Source organism: Pteropus medius, unplaced genomic scaffold (genome assembly GCF_902729225.1).
Source record: "Pteropus medius unplaced genomic scaffold, Ma_sr-lr_union100, whole genome shotgun sequence".
Classification (NCBI taxonomy): domain Eukaryota; kingdom Metazoa; phylum Chordata; class Mammalia; order Chiroptera; family Pteropodidae; genus Pteropus; species Pteropus medius.
Window position 1 is genome coordinate 176,926 of NW_024344321.1, and position 20,802 is coordinate 197,727.

The following is a 20,802-nucleotide window of genomic DNA, read 5'->3' on the forward strand; positions in this document are numbered from 1 at the left end:
TAGGACTATCCCAAGCTCTGGGGCTCATGACTGTTTATAGTACACGTATTATCCTTGTTTCATTGATTAAGATACTGGCATTCAAAGTGATTAATGGACTTACTTGTCATTATCAAAACAGCAGTTGTTTTGGGGCTTGAACCCAAGTTACTGATTCTAATTCAGCACATTTTCAAGCTACGCATACTTTAGAAAAATTATTCTAATCAGAAATATAGATTATTATATCTTCAATCATCAGTTATAATATACCATGAACATCTAGCTCTCAGAGAAAAAAAGACTATAGTTTCACTACTAGTGACATATACATATATTCATGTGTATATATCTATCTATCTATATCTATATCTATCTATCTATATCTATCTATATATATTATAGTTATATTACTATATGGGAGTTGTGATAAATTCACACATTTCTACCTATGACCCTTTGATTTCAAGGGTTAGCCAGGATTTGGAATGTAGTCTGTGGCCCTGAAAGAGTAATTATGACAGTCTTGCCTATATCCCTAAACTGCAATGTTTGTCCCAGTCAGCCTCTGGGTCCTTATGCACAAATATGTCACCCAGAGACTGCTCTCATGAAAAGCCTTCTTTTGCATTATTCAGACTGTGCCACATGCCTTGGCTTCCTATATGGTATAAAAAAGGGTTTGAATTACATGATCTCTAAAATCTCTTTATTCCATGATTCTATTAAACAATTTGTATAGTTTTTTACTCTTTTGGTTGGACATTGTTGCTTCTACAGCCCAGACTGTTTGGGTAAAAATGGTTTTGTAGCTAGTAGGATTTTCATGTGACTATTTTTTACCCTCCTTTTAAAAATTATTTTTAACCTTTTCTTACTATCATTTTTTCAGGTGTCCAGGGCATAATATATATAATGAATTTGACAGAAAAATATTGGGAGAAGAGATCAATTAGTTGTCTATTTCAGTAGGTCAGAATTACACGATGAGTCAAGAGAAGAAAAAAGATAAGGAGAAAAGAAGCTTGAGATGATTACAAAGATTTATGTCTAGGAAAAAGGGAAAATGATGATGCCAACAAAGCATGATGAATCTGAACTGATTTATTATTTTTTTATGGTGACATTGGTTAATAATCCAGTAAGTTTCAGCTGTACCCTTTAACAAAAAGAAATATATCTATTTACACTGTGTGTTCAACTCCCATAGTTAGATTTCTTTCTGTCACCACACATTTAACCCCCTTTACCCTGTCTACCTCCCCCTATTCCTCCCCCCTACCCTCTGGTAACCACTAGTCCATTGTCCATGTCTATGAGTCTCTGTTTGTTTGTCCTGTTTATCTGTTGCTTTTAGGTTTACATCTCACATATAAGTGATATCATGTGATTTTAAGCTTTTTCTGTCTGGCTTATTTCGCTTAGCATGATTATCTCGAGGTCCATCCATGTTGTCACAGATGGCAGTATTTCATCTCTTCTTATGGCTGAGTAATAGTCCATTGTATATATGTACCACAGCTTCTTTAGCCAGTCATCTATTGTAGGACACTTCGGTTGCTTCCATGTCCTGGCCACTGTGAATAATGCTGCTATGAACATCGGCGCACCAATATCTTTTTGGATATGGGTTTTCAAGTCTTTGGGGTAAATACCCAGTAGAGGGATTGCTGGATCATATGGTAGATCAATTCTTAGTTTTTTGAGCAACCTCCAGACTGTTTTCCATGGTAGCTGTACCAATTTGCAGTCCCACCAGCAGTGTATAGGGTTCCTTTTTCTCCGCATCCTCTCCAGCATTTATTATTACCTGTCCTGTTGATTATAGCTATTCTAACAGGTTTGAGATGGTAGCTCATTGTGCTTTTGATTGGCATTTCCCTAATAGCTAGCATCTTTTCATATATTTGTTGGCCATTTGTATGTCCTCTAGGGAGAAGTGTCAGTTCAGGTCCTCTGCCCATTTTTTGATTGGATCATTTGTGTTTTTGTTGTTACTGAGTTGCATGAGTTCTTTGTATAATTTGGATATTAGGCCCTTATCAGAAGTATTGCTTGCAAATATATTTTCTCATTTGGATGGTTATCTCTTTACCTTATTGACAATTTCTTTTGCAGAGCAGAAGGTTTTTAGTTTGATGTAGTCTCATTCATTTATTTTTGCTTTTACTTCCCTTATTTTTTAGTTCAAATTTATAAAATCCTCTTTATGTCCAAGATTCTTAAGTTTAGTTCCTACATTTTCTTCTATGCATTGTATTGTTTCAGGTCTTATATTCAGGTCCTTAATCCATTTTGAGTAAATTTTGGTGTGTGGTGATAGACAACAATCTAGTTTCATTGTTTTGCAGGTGGCTTTCCAGTTTTCCCAGCACCATTTATTAAAGAGGCTTTTTTACTCCACTGTATGATTTTGGCTTCTTTGTTATAAATTATTTGCCCATATAAATATGGGTTTACTTTTGGACTCTCGATTCTGTTCCACTGGTCCATGTGTCTGTTTTTCTGCCAATACCATGCCGTTTTGATTACTGTCATTTTGTAGTATAATTTGAAGTCAGGCAGAGTGATGCCTCCAGCCTTGATCTTTTTTCTCAGGATGGCTTTGGAAATTTGGGGTCTTTTGTGCTTCCATACAAATCTGATGATTTTTTGTTCTATTTCTTTAAAAAATGCCAATGGGATTTTGATGGGGATTGCATTAAATCTATATAATGCTTTAAATAATATGGTTATTTTAACTATGTAGAGTCTTCCAATCCAAGAACACAGAATATCTTTCCATTTCTTTGTATTTTGTTCAATTTCTTTTAATAGAGTCTTGTAGTTTTCATTATATAGTCCCTTCACATGTTTCGTTAGATTTATTCCTAGGTATTTTATTCTTTTTGTTGCAATTGCAAAAGGAATTCTATTTTCCACTTCTTTTTCTGACACTTAATTTTTAGACTATAGGAATGCTATGGATTTTTGAACGTTGAGTTTGTATCCAGAAACATTACTGTATTTGTTTATTGTTTCTAGTAGTGTTCTTCTGGAGTCTTTAGGGTTTTCTATGTAGGGAATCATGTCATTCGCAAATAATGACAATTTGACTTCTTTGTTTCCTATTCGGATGCCTTTTATACCTTTCTCTTACCTGATTGCACTCACTAGGACCTCCAATGTTATATTGAATAACAGTAGTGATAGTGGACAGCCTTGCCTTGTTCCTGATCTTAGAGGGAAGGTTTTTAGTTTTCCTTTTTGTGAGTTATCTTTACCAGGTTTTGGTACCAGGGTGATATTAGCCTCATAAAATGAGTTGGGAAGTATTGCCTCCTCTTCGATTCTTTGGAAGAGTTTGAGGAGAATAGGTATTAAATCTTGTTTGAATGTTTGGTAGAATTCACTGGTGAAGGCATCTGGTCCTGGACTTTTACTTTTCAGTAGATTTTTGATAATTGTTTCGATTTCCATACTCCTGATTGCTCTATTTAGATTTTCCAGTTCTTCTTGATTCGGTCTAGAAAGGTTGTATTTTTCTAAGTTCTGGTCTATTTCTTCTAGGTTATTAAATTTGGTGTTATATACTTATTCATAGTATTCTTGTATGACCCTTTGTATTTCTGCAGTGTGTCATACTTTCCCCTTTCATCTCTGATTTCATTTGTGTCCTTTCTCTTTTTTCTTTAGTGAGTCCAGCCATGGGTTTGTCTATTTTATTAACCTTCTCAAAGAACCAGCTCTTTGTTGCATTTGTTTTTTCTGACTCTGAACTTATGATAGTGGTACATCCAAGTGGAGATGAGGGCTGCTGAAAAACTCAGATTTGGAACCTAGGTGAGTCATTAAGGCTTGAGATAGAGGAGAAGTGAGCATTCAGAAGAACATAAAGCAAGGTAAAAGAACATGGACAATGTAGAATTAGGCACAGGAGACAAAGGACCCATGTAGTCCAACACACTTATTGGTACTAGACAAAAACCTGCATGCCCCATCTATCCAGTTCCTTAAGTCAATCTTGGAAAGACAGGAGCAAAAACGGAAATTCTACCCTCATCAACAAAGAAGGTTGAAGGAAGGGTGTAGGGGAGCCAGTAGGGGAGTATCTAAAATGCCTTGGTTCATTATATGTGATTTATCAAAGACAAGAATCCTGAGCCTCTACACATTCACCAAACTAGCCTAATCCCTAAGTTGCCATGATTTCACAGTCTGTATTATTGTTCTGTACCAATTCCTGACTCTCGCTACACTTGCCTTCTGGGATTGAAATACTACCCTGAATCTCAGTCCACTTGACGAGGGCCCCAACTCTTACCTGGCCTATATCAGGTCCCTCTCACCGAAGAGTGGACTATTAACCAGGGCCCTGTTTCAAATCAAAGCCCTCCTCCTCTCTTCTCACTCTAACCTCAATTTAAAAATTAATAATGAAAGCTAGAAACTTCAGCATCTAACTACTCGCATCTGCACACTTTGGGACCCTTGGCTGCCAGCTCCACCTGGGATAGAGCCAGGCCCTCTTGGTCACTATAATTTGACTTTCTGTCACCTCTTTGGATTGGAGAAATAAGAGAAGGCTCAGGAGAGTGTGCTATCTCTGGAGCCAGGAGAGGAAAATTTTCTAGTGTAAGAGCTAGTTTTCAAGACAGTCAACTCCTGCAGAAAGATGGAAGGAGATTGTTTGATTTGGTGAGAAGTAGCTCGTGGTGACAATGAAGAAAGGTGATGGTTTCAGTAGTGTGATGGAGATAGAAGTCAAATTACAGGGAATTTTGAATGCTTTTCATAATAAAGAAACTCAGACAAGAATGATTCAATCATGAGAAAGCTTTATTTGAGCCTGTCTTTGCATACAAATCATAAAGAATGTGTTCACAGACGTTCACACTAAAGACTCAATTCTAGTAGTTTCTCAATACTTCTAATTTCCTTCTTCCCTGTCTTCTTCAATCTTTCTTTTCTTTTCTCTTATGTATCCTACTTACTCCCCTTCATTTTAACTATGTTCCTAAACAGAGATATAGAAAAAACCTTAATGAAATAATGAAATAAAAAAACCCCACAGAAACATGTCAAGTACCTCTGGGGTGAGGATGAAAAAAGATGCAAGGGAGACTCCTTTATCTCACCCTTAGGAGCATGAGAATCTTAAACAAGGGTAATAGAAAATTTATCTATGCAAAGAACTGGCCCTTCTTTGCCCCAAGCTGCTCAAGGGTCAGAAATGAAAACATCAGAGAGGAAAGATTTAGGGAAGATTCATGGAAGGAGGAAAAATACAATCATTAAGTGAAAGCCATTGTCTTCAGAAAGAAGAGAATAGGCTCGAGAAGAGAATAGGCTAGCCACAGCAGCAGCATTCTCTGAAGAACCACTGGAATTCTGACTTCCCCTTTGCTATGGAGACACAGGGCACTACATGCCCCATTTGCTTCCTTTCTCTGTCTGGTGAGTCAGGCAGCCTTCAAGATCCAGCTCAAACTATACCCATCTGATGATGACGCCTTCCCTAACAGAAGCCCCCCTGGGCAGAGTTCACTCCTCCATACTCTGGGCTCTCATACCTCTAAGTATCAGGTATGAAATGTATGATATAAGTGTCCACTGCAAAACTTGTATTTATTTACAAGTCTGTCTGCTGGTCAAGAGCTCTCTGACCTTTGTATCCTTAGTGTCTTATATAGTGCCTGGCACATAGTTGGTAACTTAATAACTGTGAGGGTAAAAGGAGAAAAGAAAGAAAAGGAGGGGGGGAGAAGAGGAGCAGGGGGGAGTGAGGAGGAAGGAAGGAAGGAAGGAAGAAGAAGGAAGGAAGGAAGGAAGAAGAAGGGAAGGAAGGAAGGAAGGAAGGAAGGAAGGAAGGAAAAAGCAGGCAGTGGAGGAAGGGAGAGAGAAAGCATCTGACTCAAGGTTCTCCAGCTACAAAAAAGGGAAATAGACTCAAAAAACTCTGGAAGAAAGGGACAGAAAAGGGGAAAACCAATTTTCCAGGTCTTCTCTGCCTCTCACTCTTCTCTCTACCACTTCCTCTCATAACCTTACACCACAACTGTCCTCTTTTCACTCCTGATCCCTCAATTCACTCCAAAGAGAAGGAAAGCAGCCAGTCAGGCTTCTGACTTATTCCATCTCATTCCTTCAAACCTTGTATAATCCCTTTGCCTCTGCCCTCCTCATCTTCCCCACATGCAGCACTTCCCCTTTATTGTCCTGGCTTCTCAGGCCCCTGTGCTGTGCCAAGTCTGAACGGGAACTTCTACCTCAGACTGAAAACCAAGAGGCTCTTAGAGGTAGCCTTCAGTGTCTAGGCTGAGGAAACACTAGACTGGGTCTGCAAGTTACCTGAGAAAGACTATTGTCAAGAAGGTTCATGTACCCCAGGGATTAAAGAGTAGAAAGGAGCAAGTCTTAGAAAAGGGAAGGGCTCAACAACTACAGTCCTCTCCCCACCACCCCTACACCCCCGCCGCCACCCTCCACTCCTCAAACCGGCCTTTTCACAGTTTTCTCCTTGATCCATAGGCCAGAATCATCGTTTTCTCAACTGTCCTCTTATAGCCCCTACACCTTGGCTATTGGAGATTCTCGACTGTCTTCCCAGCTAGAGGTACTTTCCCCACCAAGAATTGTACCAGGGTCCCTAAACCTTGTATATTTGTTCCTGGGTCTTGTCTCCTTACCTAGGTATTCAGCTGCCTCCCCTTCCCCAATGCCCTTTCCCTAGGAATTTTGGAACCCCTTTTCCTCAGTGAAGATCATATATTCAAAAGCAGTTTATGAGTTGTAAGCACTGTATGAGAATAAAATACTCTCATGAATAAAGCCTTCTCTTTCTCCCCCCAGAATTTCTGTTCTTCTATTATGATGTGCCTTATCCCTTCCTCCCCCCATTCACTGCTACTCCCTCCCTCACCCAGCAGGTTTGGTTTGGTGCTGTGTGGGGCCCAAAGCTATGTGCTGTACAGTAGGCAGTGTCAGGACACAGGCAGGCATCTCAGCCCGAGGCCTTGGCAGAGTTCCTAGGCAGAGCCATCGGCCCAAGCCAGGACAGTAAGCATGGATAAGGTGGGAGATGGCATAAGTACGGTGGCTGTAGCCCCCCAGCACCAGGAGCTCCCCCTCCAGCACAGCACCTGCAGCCCCCACATGGGGGGAAGGCAGGGGTGCCAGCTGAGTCCAGCTATTAGTCCTTGGTTCATAGGCCTCAAAGCTCAGCAAGTCCCCAGTCTCACCTAGCCCACCTGCTACATACAACCGCCCACCCAGAGCAGCCATGACATGGCCAGCTCTAGGTTCCCTCATAGGACTCAGAAGTGTCCCTGGCTTCTCAAGTTTGGGATCATAGTGCAGCAATGAGGCCAGGCATTGGCCAGTCCCATTGCAGCCACCACTCATGTACAATCGGCCTTCCAAAATAGCAGCTGCATGGGCAAAGCGTGGTGCTGGAAGTGCAGGTGCTGGCCTAAGGGAGAACAGGGCACATGATCAGGCAACAATCATCCTCAACTTTCCTTCTCCTCCAAGTCCCCTAGTCTCTCCTTGATGCCTAGAAAGCCCCTTTCCCTTCTCACCTCCAGACATTAAGCTCGGGGTTATAAGTCTCCACGGACTTGAGGGCAACACCATTGGCGCGTCCGCCCAGGGCGTAAAGTAGTCCATCCAGTGCCACCAGGGGAAAAAAACTCCGAGCCTGGCACAAAGGTGCCATCTCCTCCCAGTCCTCTTGACTGGGGTCCCACCTAGACACAGTGTGACAAGAGATGGGAAGAGTGACCCTGGGAGTGTGTTGTTTGGCTGGGCTAGCAATGTCCCTCTGCTGCCCACCTTGGAGCCTCCCACTCTTGGGGCAGGGGGCAGGAAAGGGGTGCCATACCTGAGAGTCGAAGCCAGGGTGTTGGAATGGCTGTAGAAATCCTGTCCCCCACACACGTAGAGTTCACTTCCTGCTAGGCTCGCAGCTCCATGTCGGAAGCGCCCTGGGGCAGGCAGGGCAGGTAGCCGCCCCCACTCCACAGTTCTCACTAGTCCCATGCCGCAGCAAAAGGCCCGGGCCCACCACACTCTTCGGGACGGTTGTCTTACGGCCATGTCTGATCTGAGCCCATCCCCGCCAATCACTACCAGAGTCTGGTCAGGCTCCCTCCGCCTCACTTTACCTGGAACCTCAGCCTCCACCATCAGCTGATGCAGCAAGCCCTGAGGCAGGGGTGGAGGTAGCCCTTCTGCCCGTACTCTCCGCAGCTCCCTGGTGGACATACGGCCAAAACGGACACATCGAAGCAGGGCCTTGGCCTCTGACTCCTGGGTCTCAGGGTTGGCAGCTAGCCAACACCGTGCAGCCATAAAGGCCTCTAACTCCTCCTGCATATGTAGCTCGTCGCTATCCAGGAGCTCAGCCAGGCAGGCAGCTGGTAAAGAAGGGAAAGTGGGGCACAAAGCTACCGCAGGCAGGTGGGTGAGGAGGTAGTGACGGGCTTTTCTCCAGAGCCTCTCCAACCCAGGGGCTTCAGACATGGAGAACAGGGCCAGGCAACGGGCAGGGCTGAGGCCCCGTGCCAAGGCCCTCAGACACAGAGCCAGGCAGGAGGAGCTCTGGTACTGCAGAGCAGCCTGAGCAGCTCTCAGCAGTCCTGGCCACTTTGCCTGTACAACCCCAGAGTAGGCAAAAGAGACAAGGAGTCGCAGGTCCTGGGCAGCGATGGTATGCAGAGACACCTTTGCGCCCTGGGATTCCTTCATCCCACTCAGGAGCATGGCCCCAAAGAACTCGCTGCCACAGGCTAGGGCTGCTCGGTGCACTGCAAGAGAGAGAAGCAGAGGGGGATTCAGAGTAATGAAAACTGCTAGGCAATATCCCAACTTTACAACCCCAGTTTTGGGCCAACCACCCAAGGCCACAGGCCAAACTGTGGTGTGCATCAGAATACCATGAGATGGTATTTAACAATGGAATACCATTTATTAAAATGCAGGTTTCAGAACCCACCTCCCAAGATTCTGATTCCATAGGTCTGGATGGAGATCCTAGGATTTCGTATTTTAACATTTTCAAGCACCCTGCATGATTCTCATGTTAGTGGTTGACAATACTTTGATAAACATTGCTTTAGTCTTTTTGATCCACATCAATTAGAAAAAGTCTTGATGGATCAAGTTGAGAAGATGCTATAGGCAGCATTTTCTAAAAGAGGGCACAAAATAAACTGCAAAGACTGATATGCAAATTATATAGTTCTCTCTATATTGTGCACAGAATAAAGTTCTTTCCTTTACAATTTTGAGAACCACTGATATCAGCCATTTTGTTAGATTTTATCACACTCAGGAATGACTGTGACCCAACCTACTCTGACTACCATCTCCTCTTGCCCAAGATCTTGCTTAAGATTTCGCATATATTCTAGCTTTCTTCTGCACATAGCCCTCCTCATCTTGGCATAATTCATGGAATTATGAGATTTTAAACGGGCAACTTTCAAAATCGTCAAGTTCAATTGTTCCTTTTAAGATAATTGCTACAATGAGTATACTTGTGTATTGATACCCTACTTACTGGCCCTCATGACACTGAATCTGTCCTATTAACAAATTCTGTTAAACAACTATATATTTCATATGCTTCCTAATGTAACTCATGTGCATGCTTGGCATTACCTACAGAGTATTCTGACAGAAATAGTTAAGCTAAATCTAATCAAGCCTTTATATCTAAATTTAAATTTATAGGAAATTAAGAGGCTAAAAGAACAAGTTAAACAAAACCATGAGGGAAAACACATAAAAATGGAGCATTTTATAAGATAACTTATCTTGTTTCTTCAGTAAGTCAAGTCATAGAACAGAGAAAGAGGATTGTACAAGAGTAAAGGAACCTTAAGAGATGTACATCTGTCTATGGGCATACCACCCTGAATGTGCCTGACCCCAGCTGATCTCGGAAGCTAAGCAGGGTTGGGCCTGGTTAGTACTTGGGTGGGAGACCACCTAGGAATACCAGGTGCTGTAGGCATATAAAAAAAAAGAGAGAGAGAGAGAGATGTACATCTGAGTATATAGCACAGTCCTTGATTGGCTCTTGGGTTGAACAAACCAGCTCTAAAAGACATTTTTTAGACAAGAGAGAAAACTTTAAGATGAACTAGGTGATATTAAGGAATTATTGTTAATTTTGTTAGAAATGATAAAGGTATCATGATTAAACGAGAAAATGTCCTCTTTTAAAGAGACACATACCCAAGTATTTATGAGTAAAATGTCACAGATTTACTTTAAACTTCAGCAAAAGATAAAGAGATGAAACAAATATATTAAAATGTTAATTGTTAAGTGTGGACAATGGGTGTTTGAGTGTTCATCTTAATATTCTCTTTACTTTGCTGTGTGTTAAAAATGTTTCATAATAAAGGGGAGAATGCTGCTAGAAGTCCTCTTAGGCAGGTGACACAGGACCAAGCTCCCAGTGAGGCTTATGAACCTCAAGCTGCTTTGACCATTTGTGGCACGTTCACCTATCTCAAAGGGCAGGTGATGTTGATATGGCTTTTCATTACCTTCATAAGTTGTAGGTAGTGGCTTAGTGCTTCCCAAGTGGTAAACCTCGGTGACAGCTTTTAAATATATATTGACTGAGAAAATCTGCATTCCTCAAAGCAGGTAAGCCATTTCATCTTCCATACTATCTATCAACCTATAGCTCAACTGTGAAAAGGCTCACAACCACCTGTATCCCCCTCTTATTCATCATTAGTCCCTAGAATTTTAAGTAAAAATTTTCCACCATTAAGATGGAATGTTTCTTAGGGAAATAAAAACAGTGACATAAATATGTTTAAGTTCCAAACCCTAGTGAGAATTTTATAACTATGAAATTTTAAATTCTCCCTCCATCCAGTGCTATCAGAAATGATAACAAACACTTTAGAGATCTGCTATAAACTGAATGTTTGTGTCCCCCAAAATTCATATGTTGAATCCCCAGTGTAATGATATTTGTAAATTTGTAGATGGTACCTTTGGGAGGTAATTAGGTATAAGAGTGGAACCTTCATGAATGGGATTACTGCACTTATAGAGACATGAAAGAGATTCTCTCTCTCTCTCTCTCTCTCTCTCTCTCTCTCTCTCTCTCTCTCTCTCTCTCTCTCTCTCTCTCTCCCCTCCCTCCCTCTCTCTTTCTCTCTCAATCTCTCTGCCATGTGAAAATACAATGACAAAGTGGCCCTCTGCAAACCAAGAAGAGGGCCCTAACCAGACACTGACCAGGCTGGCACCCTAATCTTGGACTTCTAGTCTCCAGAACTGTAGAAAATAAATGTCTGTTGTTAAACTACCCAGTCTATGGTATTTTTGTTATAGCAGCTCAAGCTGACTAAGACAGGACTTTTCCTTCTGGGAATCCCAGAAGCACTTTGGGTCCCAGTCATTCCTTTAATGAGCAATAACTATGTGACTTTGGACCTTTCTTGAAGTTCACTTTTTTTTAAATCAATAAAGTATAAGAGCTTAACCAGATAATCTCTAAACTAATCCTTTTTAATTTTAGATGTTATATGTCTACATCCCAACTCCATTTGCCAGTTCCTATGTGCCTTTGATTTGGCTGCACAGAATGTAGTGCATGGCATAGTGAAAGCAGACTAGGCTAGTGGATATGGGCTTATAACCTGATTTTCACAAGTTAACATCTTTGAGTTTAATGTTCTTTAACTGCGCCTAGGGATAACAGTACCTACCTCACTAGTTTTCAGTGAGAATTTAAAAAGGTGGCATATGCAACAATTTGTAGAACCTAGTACCTCACTATATGTCAGCAGAATCTGAATAATATTCAATTTATTCAGCCCTCCTTAGCTTTCTTGGTGACGAGCAGAGTTAACTTCAAACTGCCATGGCTGGGTAGCCTCCAGATTCTAGCAAAACTGTACCAGACCTTGCTCATCAGCCATAGGGACACATCTGCCATGGTGTCAAGCACACTTAGGTGAAAGGACACACTGAGTTTTAACACCATATTCCTCTGGCTTTCCCTGTGTCCTAAATAGAAGACTCCAAGAAGGGCCTTTGGTTAATCCCTTTTCGAGTCAATCACTTTCTGCTTGTTCTGCTGGCATGGGCTGCACCCTTAGCTTCAGCCAATTGGCTGAAAATTCCTTGTTACTGGGCACAGGAAGAGCCACAGCATGGTGAGTCAATTTAAATCTGTCACAACTCCTAGGAAAACAACTCAACTGCGCATGCCCCACTCCCAGTGGGCCAGGAGATGCACCAAAGGCCACCCCAGGGAAATTCTGCAGCAGGGATCAAAACCACCACTATGATAGGGATCAAACCATCTGCTGCTTGCACACACCAACCATTCCAGTAGCATTTGCACCTGCAGTAATTTAATGCCCAACAGGCCCTCACCCCGCAGCTGGCAGCCGCCTGCCTCTAGCTCCAGGTCACACCCGATGCCCTCTTGGTATAGGAGCTCGATGCTGCGCAGATTCTCCCTCAGCTCCTCTGCCTGGCTGGGCCGTTTTTCATCATCCTGGGCGCTTCCAGACCTCTTGCCTTTCCCCTGGGCCACAGCCTTCACCCGTGGTGCTCCCAGGGCCTCAGCAGCAACCAGCACATCCCCAGGCGGGGCGGGACCCAGCACCCCCTCATAGGCAAAAGTCAGCACAGCCTCCCAGGCCCCGGGGGCCACATCGAGGCTGAAAGGAGGTTGCGGACCTCTGATGCCCTGCAGCCTGCCTCGAAAGAGGCTGCTAACAGCGGCCAAGATCACCCGATGCACCCCATATACTCGCCCCGCAACTAACACCTCTTCATCCAGCAACAGCCTCTGCTCCCGCAGCCGCTGTGCCTCCGCGAAAAACTGGCTGGGATGCTCCTCGCTGCACAGTCCCTCAGGCTCCGTGGAGTCTTCTTCATCTTCATTGTCTTCCCCCTCTAGGGACAAGGCTGGAGAGGGGAGGTTCCCTGGTGCCATAGACCTGAGGCCAGGCTCTTCCAGAGGAAAGAGCGGCAAACCAGAATCTTCGTCCGGGGTCCGAGGCCAAGAGGGGTTTCTCAGGCCGGGCAACGGGAAGCCGAGGCCATCCTTCTGGACTGGAAGGGAGACGCGCCCTGGACGATGCTGGGAGTCCGAGACGCTCATAGCTCAAGTTCGCTGGCTTGCTGCAGATGCGCAAAGGAGAGGAGGGGGCCAGAACTAGACCCGGAGAGGCTGGTGGAACCCCTGCTTCCAGACCGGCACGTTTCAGTCTCTCTCTCTACTTCAAACCCTTCTAACCACCGCCTCCTGTCCCCTCTGGCACTCCACTCCAAGGCTCGAACGGTCAGGCTATACCATGCAACTATGGGATTCACAAGGTACAGCAAAGCGTGCAAGAGGCATAGGTAAAGATCCACTACCGGAGCCCACACCCCGCCCGTCTTGCCCCCATCTGGGTAGTCACTCTCCCGAGACAGCAGAGTTCTGTTTGCCCTCTCACTTGAGCCTGCTCTGCTTTGGCCGGTGGCAGAGGGAACTCGCCCAGCAACCCCGTCAGCGGCTGCACCCGGCTAATTATAGCCGGTGCTGGCAGGCTTGGAGCTCGGCTCAGGGTGCCCGAACTCGGACACCCAATCCCCTGGGCCCCGTCCCGAGATGACCTCTTCCCCCTTCCACCTGTAGGTCATGTCTTGGTGCTGAGCGAGGCAAATTCGGATGCCAAGGATGCGAAGATCCAGTGGAGCGAGTCAGGCCTCAAAGGCTGTGTTCATCCGATAGGGCGGAGGAGGTGGGCAAGAGTCTGGGCTGTGCAGACCGGCGGGAATGTGGGGCGAGAGGAGTAGAGCATGCATTGGGTTGGTTTGGGGCTTTGACTGTTGATTTTTCCGTGCAGGATAAAGCTAGGACTCTTGGAGCACAGCAATGACTGGAAACACAAACGCACACGACTGGGCCATGAGGGCGGAGGGGTCGGGGAGGTGAAGCTGCAGGGGTCAGAACAGCTCACCCTAAGTAACCCACCCCCAGCGCCCGTTTCTTCCATGTCCAGAGGTGAGGTAGGTGGTGAGATAGCAAAATCCAAACCCGTGTCTTCAGAAGATTCTGCTAGAGTCTACCCCTCACCTTGGTCACTGGGACGACACCAGAAAATGGAATGCAGGGTTGATCTTTGCTGCTGCGGGGACTGGAGTCCTGGACTTCAGTGGAGTAGGGGCGTGTAAGCATTCTGTTTGAGGCAGAACAATGACAGCCACACACTCTGCCTGGGACAACACCCTTCTCATCCTGAGACCTCTAAATCCAAGCAACTACTTTCCCCTGCAGTTCCAGGTATCTTCAAGAAGACATTTAGAGAAGGGGGCAGCAATCACCCTTCCTTCCCCTCTACCAGAGAGGTAGGACAGGCCAAAGGCTGCTGGGACTGGATTCCCTGTCCTATATAAAGGCTGATCCAGGATGGATAGATTAACCTAACAACCTGACTTAACTGGGGAGCCAAGCAAGATTGTTCTTTAAGACTCGAGTAAGAGGGGTGGCATTAGTGTGAAAGAGGGTGGGCAGGTGAGTGGCTCAACACAGAACCCTCTCCATGCAGTGGAAGTCTTAGGCAGGCAAGGGGAAATAGAGATGGGGGTGAGAAGGCCAAGGGGATGATTGTGAGAGCTAGACAGATCAGAGAGGGGCCAAATGTGGGGAGCTATGGGATTTTGTGTATGTGTGTAGCTGGCAGAGCAGATTTCCAGGGACTCAGACCCGAAATTAGATGGTTTTGCCTGGAGAGACTGCACATGCCAATTCTTTAAGGTGAAAGTAAGAAGGACTCATTCTGAGGACCTATTGAGATGAGCACCAGTCAAGACTACTGGATGAGAAATGCTGTTTTCTGCCTCCAGATATTTACAATCTTGAGGTTCATCTCTCTGGCATAGGAAGGGACATTTTGCAGTTTGGGGCAAGAAGGAAATTTAGCCACACTCTTTTATAGAAAGAGGCTGGCGGGAAAGGAAATTGGAGGATTGGAGAGGAGAGTGAAGATGAGACAATGAGAGGAAGTAGAGTAGTATTTATTCCTCCCCTTTGATTCACATTTCTCCTTTTTTGAGGTGGACCAAATTCTTCCTGATCCTCCTCTCTTTTATCAACTACCTCCTTGAGGCATTCCTCCCCACAAACCCCAGCCAAAACCCACTGGCTTCTTTGAGTACCTAGTGAGACAGTGGGAAGCTGGCTGAGAAATGTGTTAAAGGGCATGAATGCCTCAGAATGTCACATTAGCCCAGACCTCCTCAGAAAAGACCCTTTGACCTCCGATTCTGTATGTCATTTACAAACTGACCATCAAACCACTCTGAGTCCTATAAATGCCTAGGCATTCTCTTATCTTTCCAGCCTCACCTAAGTCACTGGCACTAAACTGAGTAGAGGGGTAATGATCTTGGCTGAATGGAGGGAAGCCAGGAGGTCCTCCTAAAGACCCTATCTTTTCTCTCTATTCTTTTATGTCGGGAGTATTTTCTTAGAAAATGTGGTCCCACAGTGGTGTGGGCCAAAGGGCAGTTTCTTTGGTATGTTTTCCATCTTCTCTTCAGCCACTGGGCTACGCACTGGGACCACTATCTCTGGAGACCTCAAGATGAGGATGTCCAGGCACAGAACACACTCTCTAACCCCTCTTCTCTCTCCACTAATCGTACAACTTTTGTTTCCAGCACCCTGCTACAGCTATCCCCAAAGGAACCCTCTTTGCCATCCCAAGAACCACACTTTCCTACCTGGGCATCTCTGCCACTATGGGTAAGGCCCTCCACTCCTGCCTTCTGTGCAGAATGACCCGGAGCCCTGGTTTCTACCTCACTGAGGTGGTAGGGTATAGGCTCCTGCACGACTAAAGATATTTCAGGAAATAGGACTGGCATGAGTTGTACAATGAGAGCTGCCTGGGCCCAGAGTGCCAGTATGGCTGGGATTTCAACAGTTGTCGAGGGCAAGGTTCCTGCCTCTATATGCTCTCTAATCACTACCAGGTGAGTGAACCAGAGGGGATATTCGAGAGATAAATCCTACCTTGTCTACTGCTGGGCATAGAGCAGATGCTCCAAAACCAGTATATGCTTAAGTGGATGCATGTGGACAGGGTAAAACCTTCAAAGATGAGATAAAATTTAATATTCCCTTCAACTTCTGGGAAAGTTAGGAGGTGAAAATATGGGTGGAATACATTGCTTCCAGAATACAGTGATGTCTGCCTCTGCCTACTCTTCTCCTTAGGCCATGAGCATGGTGTCTGCTTTCAGTTTCTGATGTCTGCAGGAATTTTCAGTGCCACCCTGTTCTCTGCCTTTCCTGCTTTGTTTCAGCCCCCAAAGCCTTCTAGGTTAGTTGGTACTTTAGCAAGAGGCTTATGGGAGAAAGGAGAGAATGTAAGTAGACCAGGACAGCCCAAGAGTCTAATCTTTTGAAGAGGAGCAAAAAAGGGTTCAGTCTCAGCAACCAGGAGTTAGATGGTGATGACTGTGGTTGCCTGATATTTAAAAGACAATCCGAGCTCACATAACAAAATTAAAAGTCTGCCCATAAATCAAGGCAAAATTTGGGGAGGGCATCACTCTTCTGTCATTCTTCACTCTGTTTTTCCCATTGCACATTCCCAGAGATCTTACCACACTCTACTCCTTCGATCCTTTCTTCCTGTTAAGATTCTTAAGCTCCCTCAACTCATCCCTCTGTGTTCCCCCATTCTTTCCTGCCTCTTTAGAGGAGGAAGAAGCTATCATTCTTCCTCTTCCTGGGACCCTCCCCTGATAATTACCATGCTTTCTTATAGTAGCTGTGCCAGGACAAACTGTACCCAGTCATTGGCTTTTAAGGGACAGGTTAAGGCAAGAACAATGAACCTGTATGAGGTTATCTGTTCACCTTCCTCACTGCTGTTGATTTCATCCTTACTGGTGAGTATTCCTCTAACTCTCACACCCGGCTTCATTAATCACTTTCTCCTCATGCCCCGCCCCACTGCCCTACCTCTAGCTTTTAGGGTTGGACCCCCAAAGCCTCTTTTCTATCTCTCTAGTCCTGAAAGTAGATGAAAAGTCTGCTACATTGGTGGTAGTGAGGGTGGAGTGTGTAGAAGGTGAAGAGGGGAGTAGGGAATAGGGAGTATGGGGAAAGGGAAGCCAGAAGATAATAATGCTCTTGACTCTCCAGACCCAGATCCCAAGACTCCAGTTTGCAGACTGACTCCCTTACCTTTCATCTCACCCAAAGCTGGTCTGCACAATGTTACTCCCATTATCTCTTACTTTTTCCTCCGCTCCTATGCCCTCATCGACTTGGGCTGTTTCTACACCTCCTTTAGCCAGTCACCTGGTCAGTATGGGCAGATATTGGGGTCAGGCCCAGGACTTGGAGGACCTAGGAGAGTTGAAGGAGCATCCTTGGGGTACAAGAGGGGGTGATACTGAGGCTTGGACAAGGGATAGGTGCATTCACTCGCCCCTGCAAGTTGGCACCCTTCCTTCTGATGGTACAGTTCCTGGCTCTCCCCGCAGGGCCGTCTGCTTTCCCGGCTCACATTCATCTTCACTTAGTGGACAGTGCTTATTGCTGTATTATTCTTCTGCTGCTGCTCTCTCCATTCTGTAAGAAACCTGGTGAGTAAGGGCAGGTGGGTAAAGGAGTGAGGGAGTGAGAAACAGCAAGACGCTGACCCCCATAAGAAACCCAGAACTACCAACAGTAAATCTCCATTTCTTCTTCTTCCTGACAAGTGAGGCCTTACCTCTGATCACTCTATACCACCTCTTCCACTGCACAAATGTGAACTGGGCTCCTTGGTCCATCTGGGCACTTACCACAAGGCACCATCCTCCTCAGGAAGCCTGTCCAACGTGCAGGATTGCGTCAAGAAATTCTGGTGAGGGAGTCTCTAGACCAGAAGTTGAAAACTGATGGCCTCTGAATTGGATCTTACCTGCAAATAAGTTTTGTTCAGATTGCAGAGCATTTACAATAAAAAAATAATAATAATAATTGCCAACATTTAACATGAATCTAGTAGTGCTGGGCCTCCATCCTACATGGCACACTAGTTAGAGCCAAGTCACTGCTGTCCCATGAGACAAGGCAGGTACTCTCTACTTTGCCACAGTTTCCACCTGGTCGACTTTATTTTTTGATTATTATGTGACTGGTTCTTGCAGGCTTGAGTTTTCAATCTCTGCCTAGACATAAAAGGAAACTAGTTTCCTAAAATCTGGGAGGGGAAGTAGGAGGAAAAAGAAAGGAACAGAATTCTAGTGGGGTAGAGAAAGCGGGGTTCCCTGAAGAGGGGGTGCTCCATGGTAGGACAAAGACCACAGGAACCAATTTCCCTCATCGTGCTGTGATATGGAGAAGCCTCTCTAATACTCTTGGTTTCTCCCTAAAATCTTCTCTAAAATCTTCTAGTGGGAAGAGCTGACCACTTCTCTGAACACTATCTCTGCCTTCCTCTCCACAGGCCACAGTGCCTGGTACTAACTGGCCCCTGTAGCCAGCAGCCAGCCCTGGTGGATTTCATGGGGTCCTTCACCAAAAAGATGAGTTCAATGATCTGTGGAAATGCAGTCTTAGTAAGAGATATGGGAACAGACTCTCAGTAGGAGGGAACTGAGGCTGGAGGCTGTAGACTAGAGGGAAGAAAAAGGGGTGAGGAGATCAACAGATCAGTGAGTGAGCTTGGAAAATTTGGAGAGTAGTGAGAGTCAGGCAGAAGGATGCTTTAAGGGAGGGACAGTCCTAGCCAACATTTCTGCCTCCCCCTGAGGAGCCCCAAGCCATTCAAGAGTCTGAGAATCATGTCAACTGCTTAACCTCTGAGAGATTCGTTCATTCTATAGTCATATTTGCCCAGAGCCTCATGCAGTTCAGCCTACCAAACCGTATCCCTTCTTGTCACCTTCTTGCCCAATGTACTATATTCCCTTCTTTCCTCATTGCCCTTCCTTTCTGGTTACAGATTTGGGCCAGCTGAAGCACAAATGTGCTGGTATTGAGATATAAGCAAAATTGGCAGGAGGGGCTGATATCCAATATGGACGTATGTGGGCATTCTACAATAAGTGGCAGGTAGAGGGGTTAAGGAGGTGAAGATGGGCTTAGAAATGGTCAGGAACCAGGGGGAGAGGAAATATAATCATGGTGAAGCCGTGTTCCCTCCAGCTGTCTAGCAGTACCTGTGTCCCCAGGAACAGGAGCTTCCTTATCTTCAACTCTTGCTCTTAATCTCTTTGTCCCCCATAAAGCGATGCCTTTGACTACAAGACATGGTGTCTGCCTCTTAAGGATGCCACTGGGGTTAAACCTGGCTACCTAACTAACATCAAGCTTAAAGTGAGACAAAATGGGGTAGGCCTAAGAGAAGGATAAGATGTGGGAAGTATAGAAATTGGCTGTCAAAGACAGTCACAGTGTACTAATTTAGAGTTATTAAATAAGTGTACTTATTTAGTTACCAAAGGTTGAGACTGAATAGAATCAGGTATCAGGATAAGATAAAATTGAATTTTGCTTTGAGGATCCTCCCTGTATGTTAAGTTCTCCTGACACCTCAGGGGGTAGGGGAAAGCTTTAAAGTTATCTTCTCAATTCAGGTGATAGAAATAGGTGGACCAAGATATAAAATAGCAGGTTGAAGGTGAGCTGGAGTGTGGTCAGGAGGGGGTATGGCCCAACTAGAGAGCAAGGTTTCTGGAACTACTCCAATTCTAATAATAGCACACAGCTAACTAGCTAACACTTGGGCGTCATTGATGGGTAGGATCGAAGAAAGATGCAAAAAGACAACATTCTTTTGTGTTATATTCCTACCTTTCCCAGTAAATCTAAGGTTTTTGGACACCATAGGTGTGGACACTCAGAAAGGAGAGATCAATCCTAAAACAGATCCTGTTTTAGGGGAAGTAGATTTGGGGAGTGGGAAAGAGGAGCAGAAAACACAAAAGGGAGTGGGGTTAGTCAATGGAGAGAGAAGCCACATGACATATCTCTGGAATAGCAAAAATTTTCTTTTGGGAGAGGGAAGGTATGATATTGAGTTGGAGGCAATTACTCAGCTGGACAAGGAATTTGTCTCATTCTTTTCTGCTCTTTTTTGGGGTCGTATCTTGGCAGCCTCAAACCCTGTTCCAGTGCAAGCAGGGCTAGTGGACAGTGGATGTGAATTAGCTCAGCGACGATGGAGGTAGGGACTTTATGGCTCTCTAAAAAGCTCCAGCTCCTCTCCAAATTCCAGAGTAGAACAGAGAAGGGAGGATAGGGAAATAAAGAGCAGACAGAACAAACTGTATTTACAAAGCACACACTGCCCTCCTCCCATCTCAGAGGCATTCATAATTTGTTCTTTTGCCCCCAAGAGAAGGCAGGCAGGGAAGCTGCTTATCTGCTCTCCTCTTATCCTCACCAGGCTGCCTATGCTCATCCCCTATCTACTGACATGCAAGATAAAAATGGGCTTGATGTGCTGTAAGTTTTGTGAGCAGTCCCCCTGGGAAGCTGGAGGAGGAACACAAAGAATAATAAGCAGGACATGAAAACCCAAGGTTATGGCCTAACATGCAGAAGACAGGAAGGGGAGGGGAGGGTACTGAGCCACTTGTTGCAGACGGAGGGAGAGGAAAAGGTGCTGGGAAAGGTAGGCAAAATGTCCAGTTTCTCTCTTGTCTTGCCTTAGGATACGTTCTCCCCTCAGAAGGTTCAGGCTTGGCTTCCAACATGTGACTACTACCTGAGATCACAGGCAAATCTCAAGTGATGAGGTCAGAACCAACCTCCCTAACCCATACACTTCTTTCTTGCAGGTCTCCCTTCCTTCTTCACAG

At 45.1% G+C, this 20,802-nt stretch overlaps 1 protein-coding gene and 1 non-coding gene across 3 annotated transcripts; one reads left to right on the plus strand and one right to left on the minus strand.

The window, feature by feature from the left end:
• Positions 1–5,819: 5,819 nt before the first annotated feature.
• Positions 5,820–20,270, minus strand: KLHL33 (kelch like family member 33). Of its 2 annotated transcripts, XM_039869804.1 has the most exons (6): positions 17,797–20,270; positions 14,069–17,592; positions 12,373–13,871; positions 7,841–8,765; positions 7,539–7,706; positions 5,820–7,429 (listed from the first exon to the last, which is right to left on the minus strand). In XM_039869804.1, the coding sequence occupies exons 3-6, from the start codon at positions 13,106–13,108 to the stop codon at positions 6,877–6,879; spliced, it is 2,382 nt and encodes a 793-aa protein (XP_039725738.1). In that variant the 5' UTR covers positions 13,109–13,871; positions 14,069–17,592; positions 17,797–20,270; the 3' UTR covers positions 5,820–6,876. The 2 variants fall into 2 exon arrangements, with proteins under 2 accessions (XP_039725738.1, XP_039725737.1); XM_039869803.1 differs by having other exon boundaries at positions 12,373–17,592.
• Positions 9,858–9,976, plus strand: LOC120608104 (5S ribosomal RNA). Its single transcript, XR_005654305.1, has one exon. It is a non-coding gene; the product is annotated as a 5S ribosomal RNA (ribosomal RNA).
• Positions 20,271–20,802: the final 532 nt, after the last annotated feature.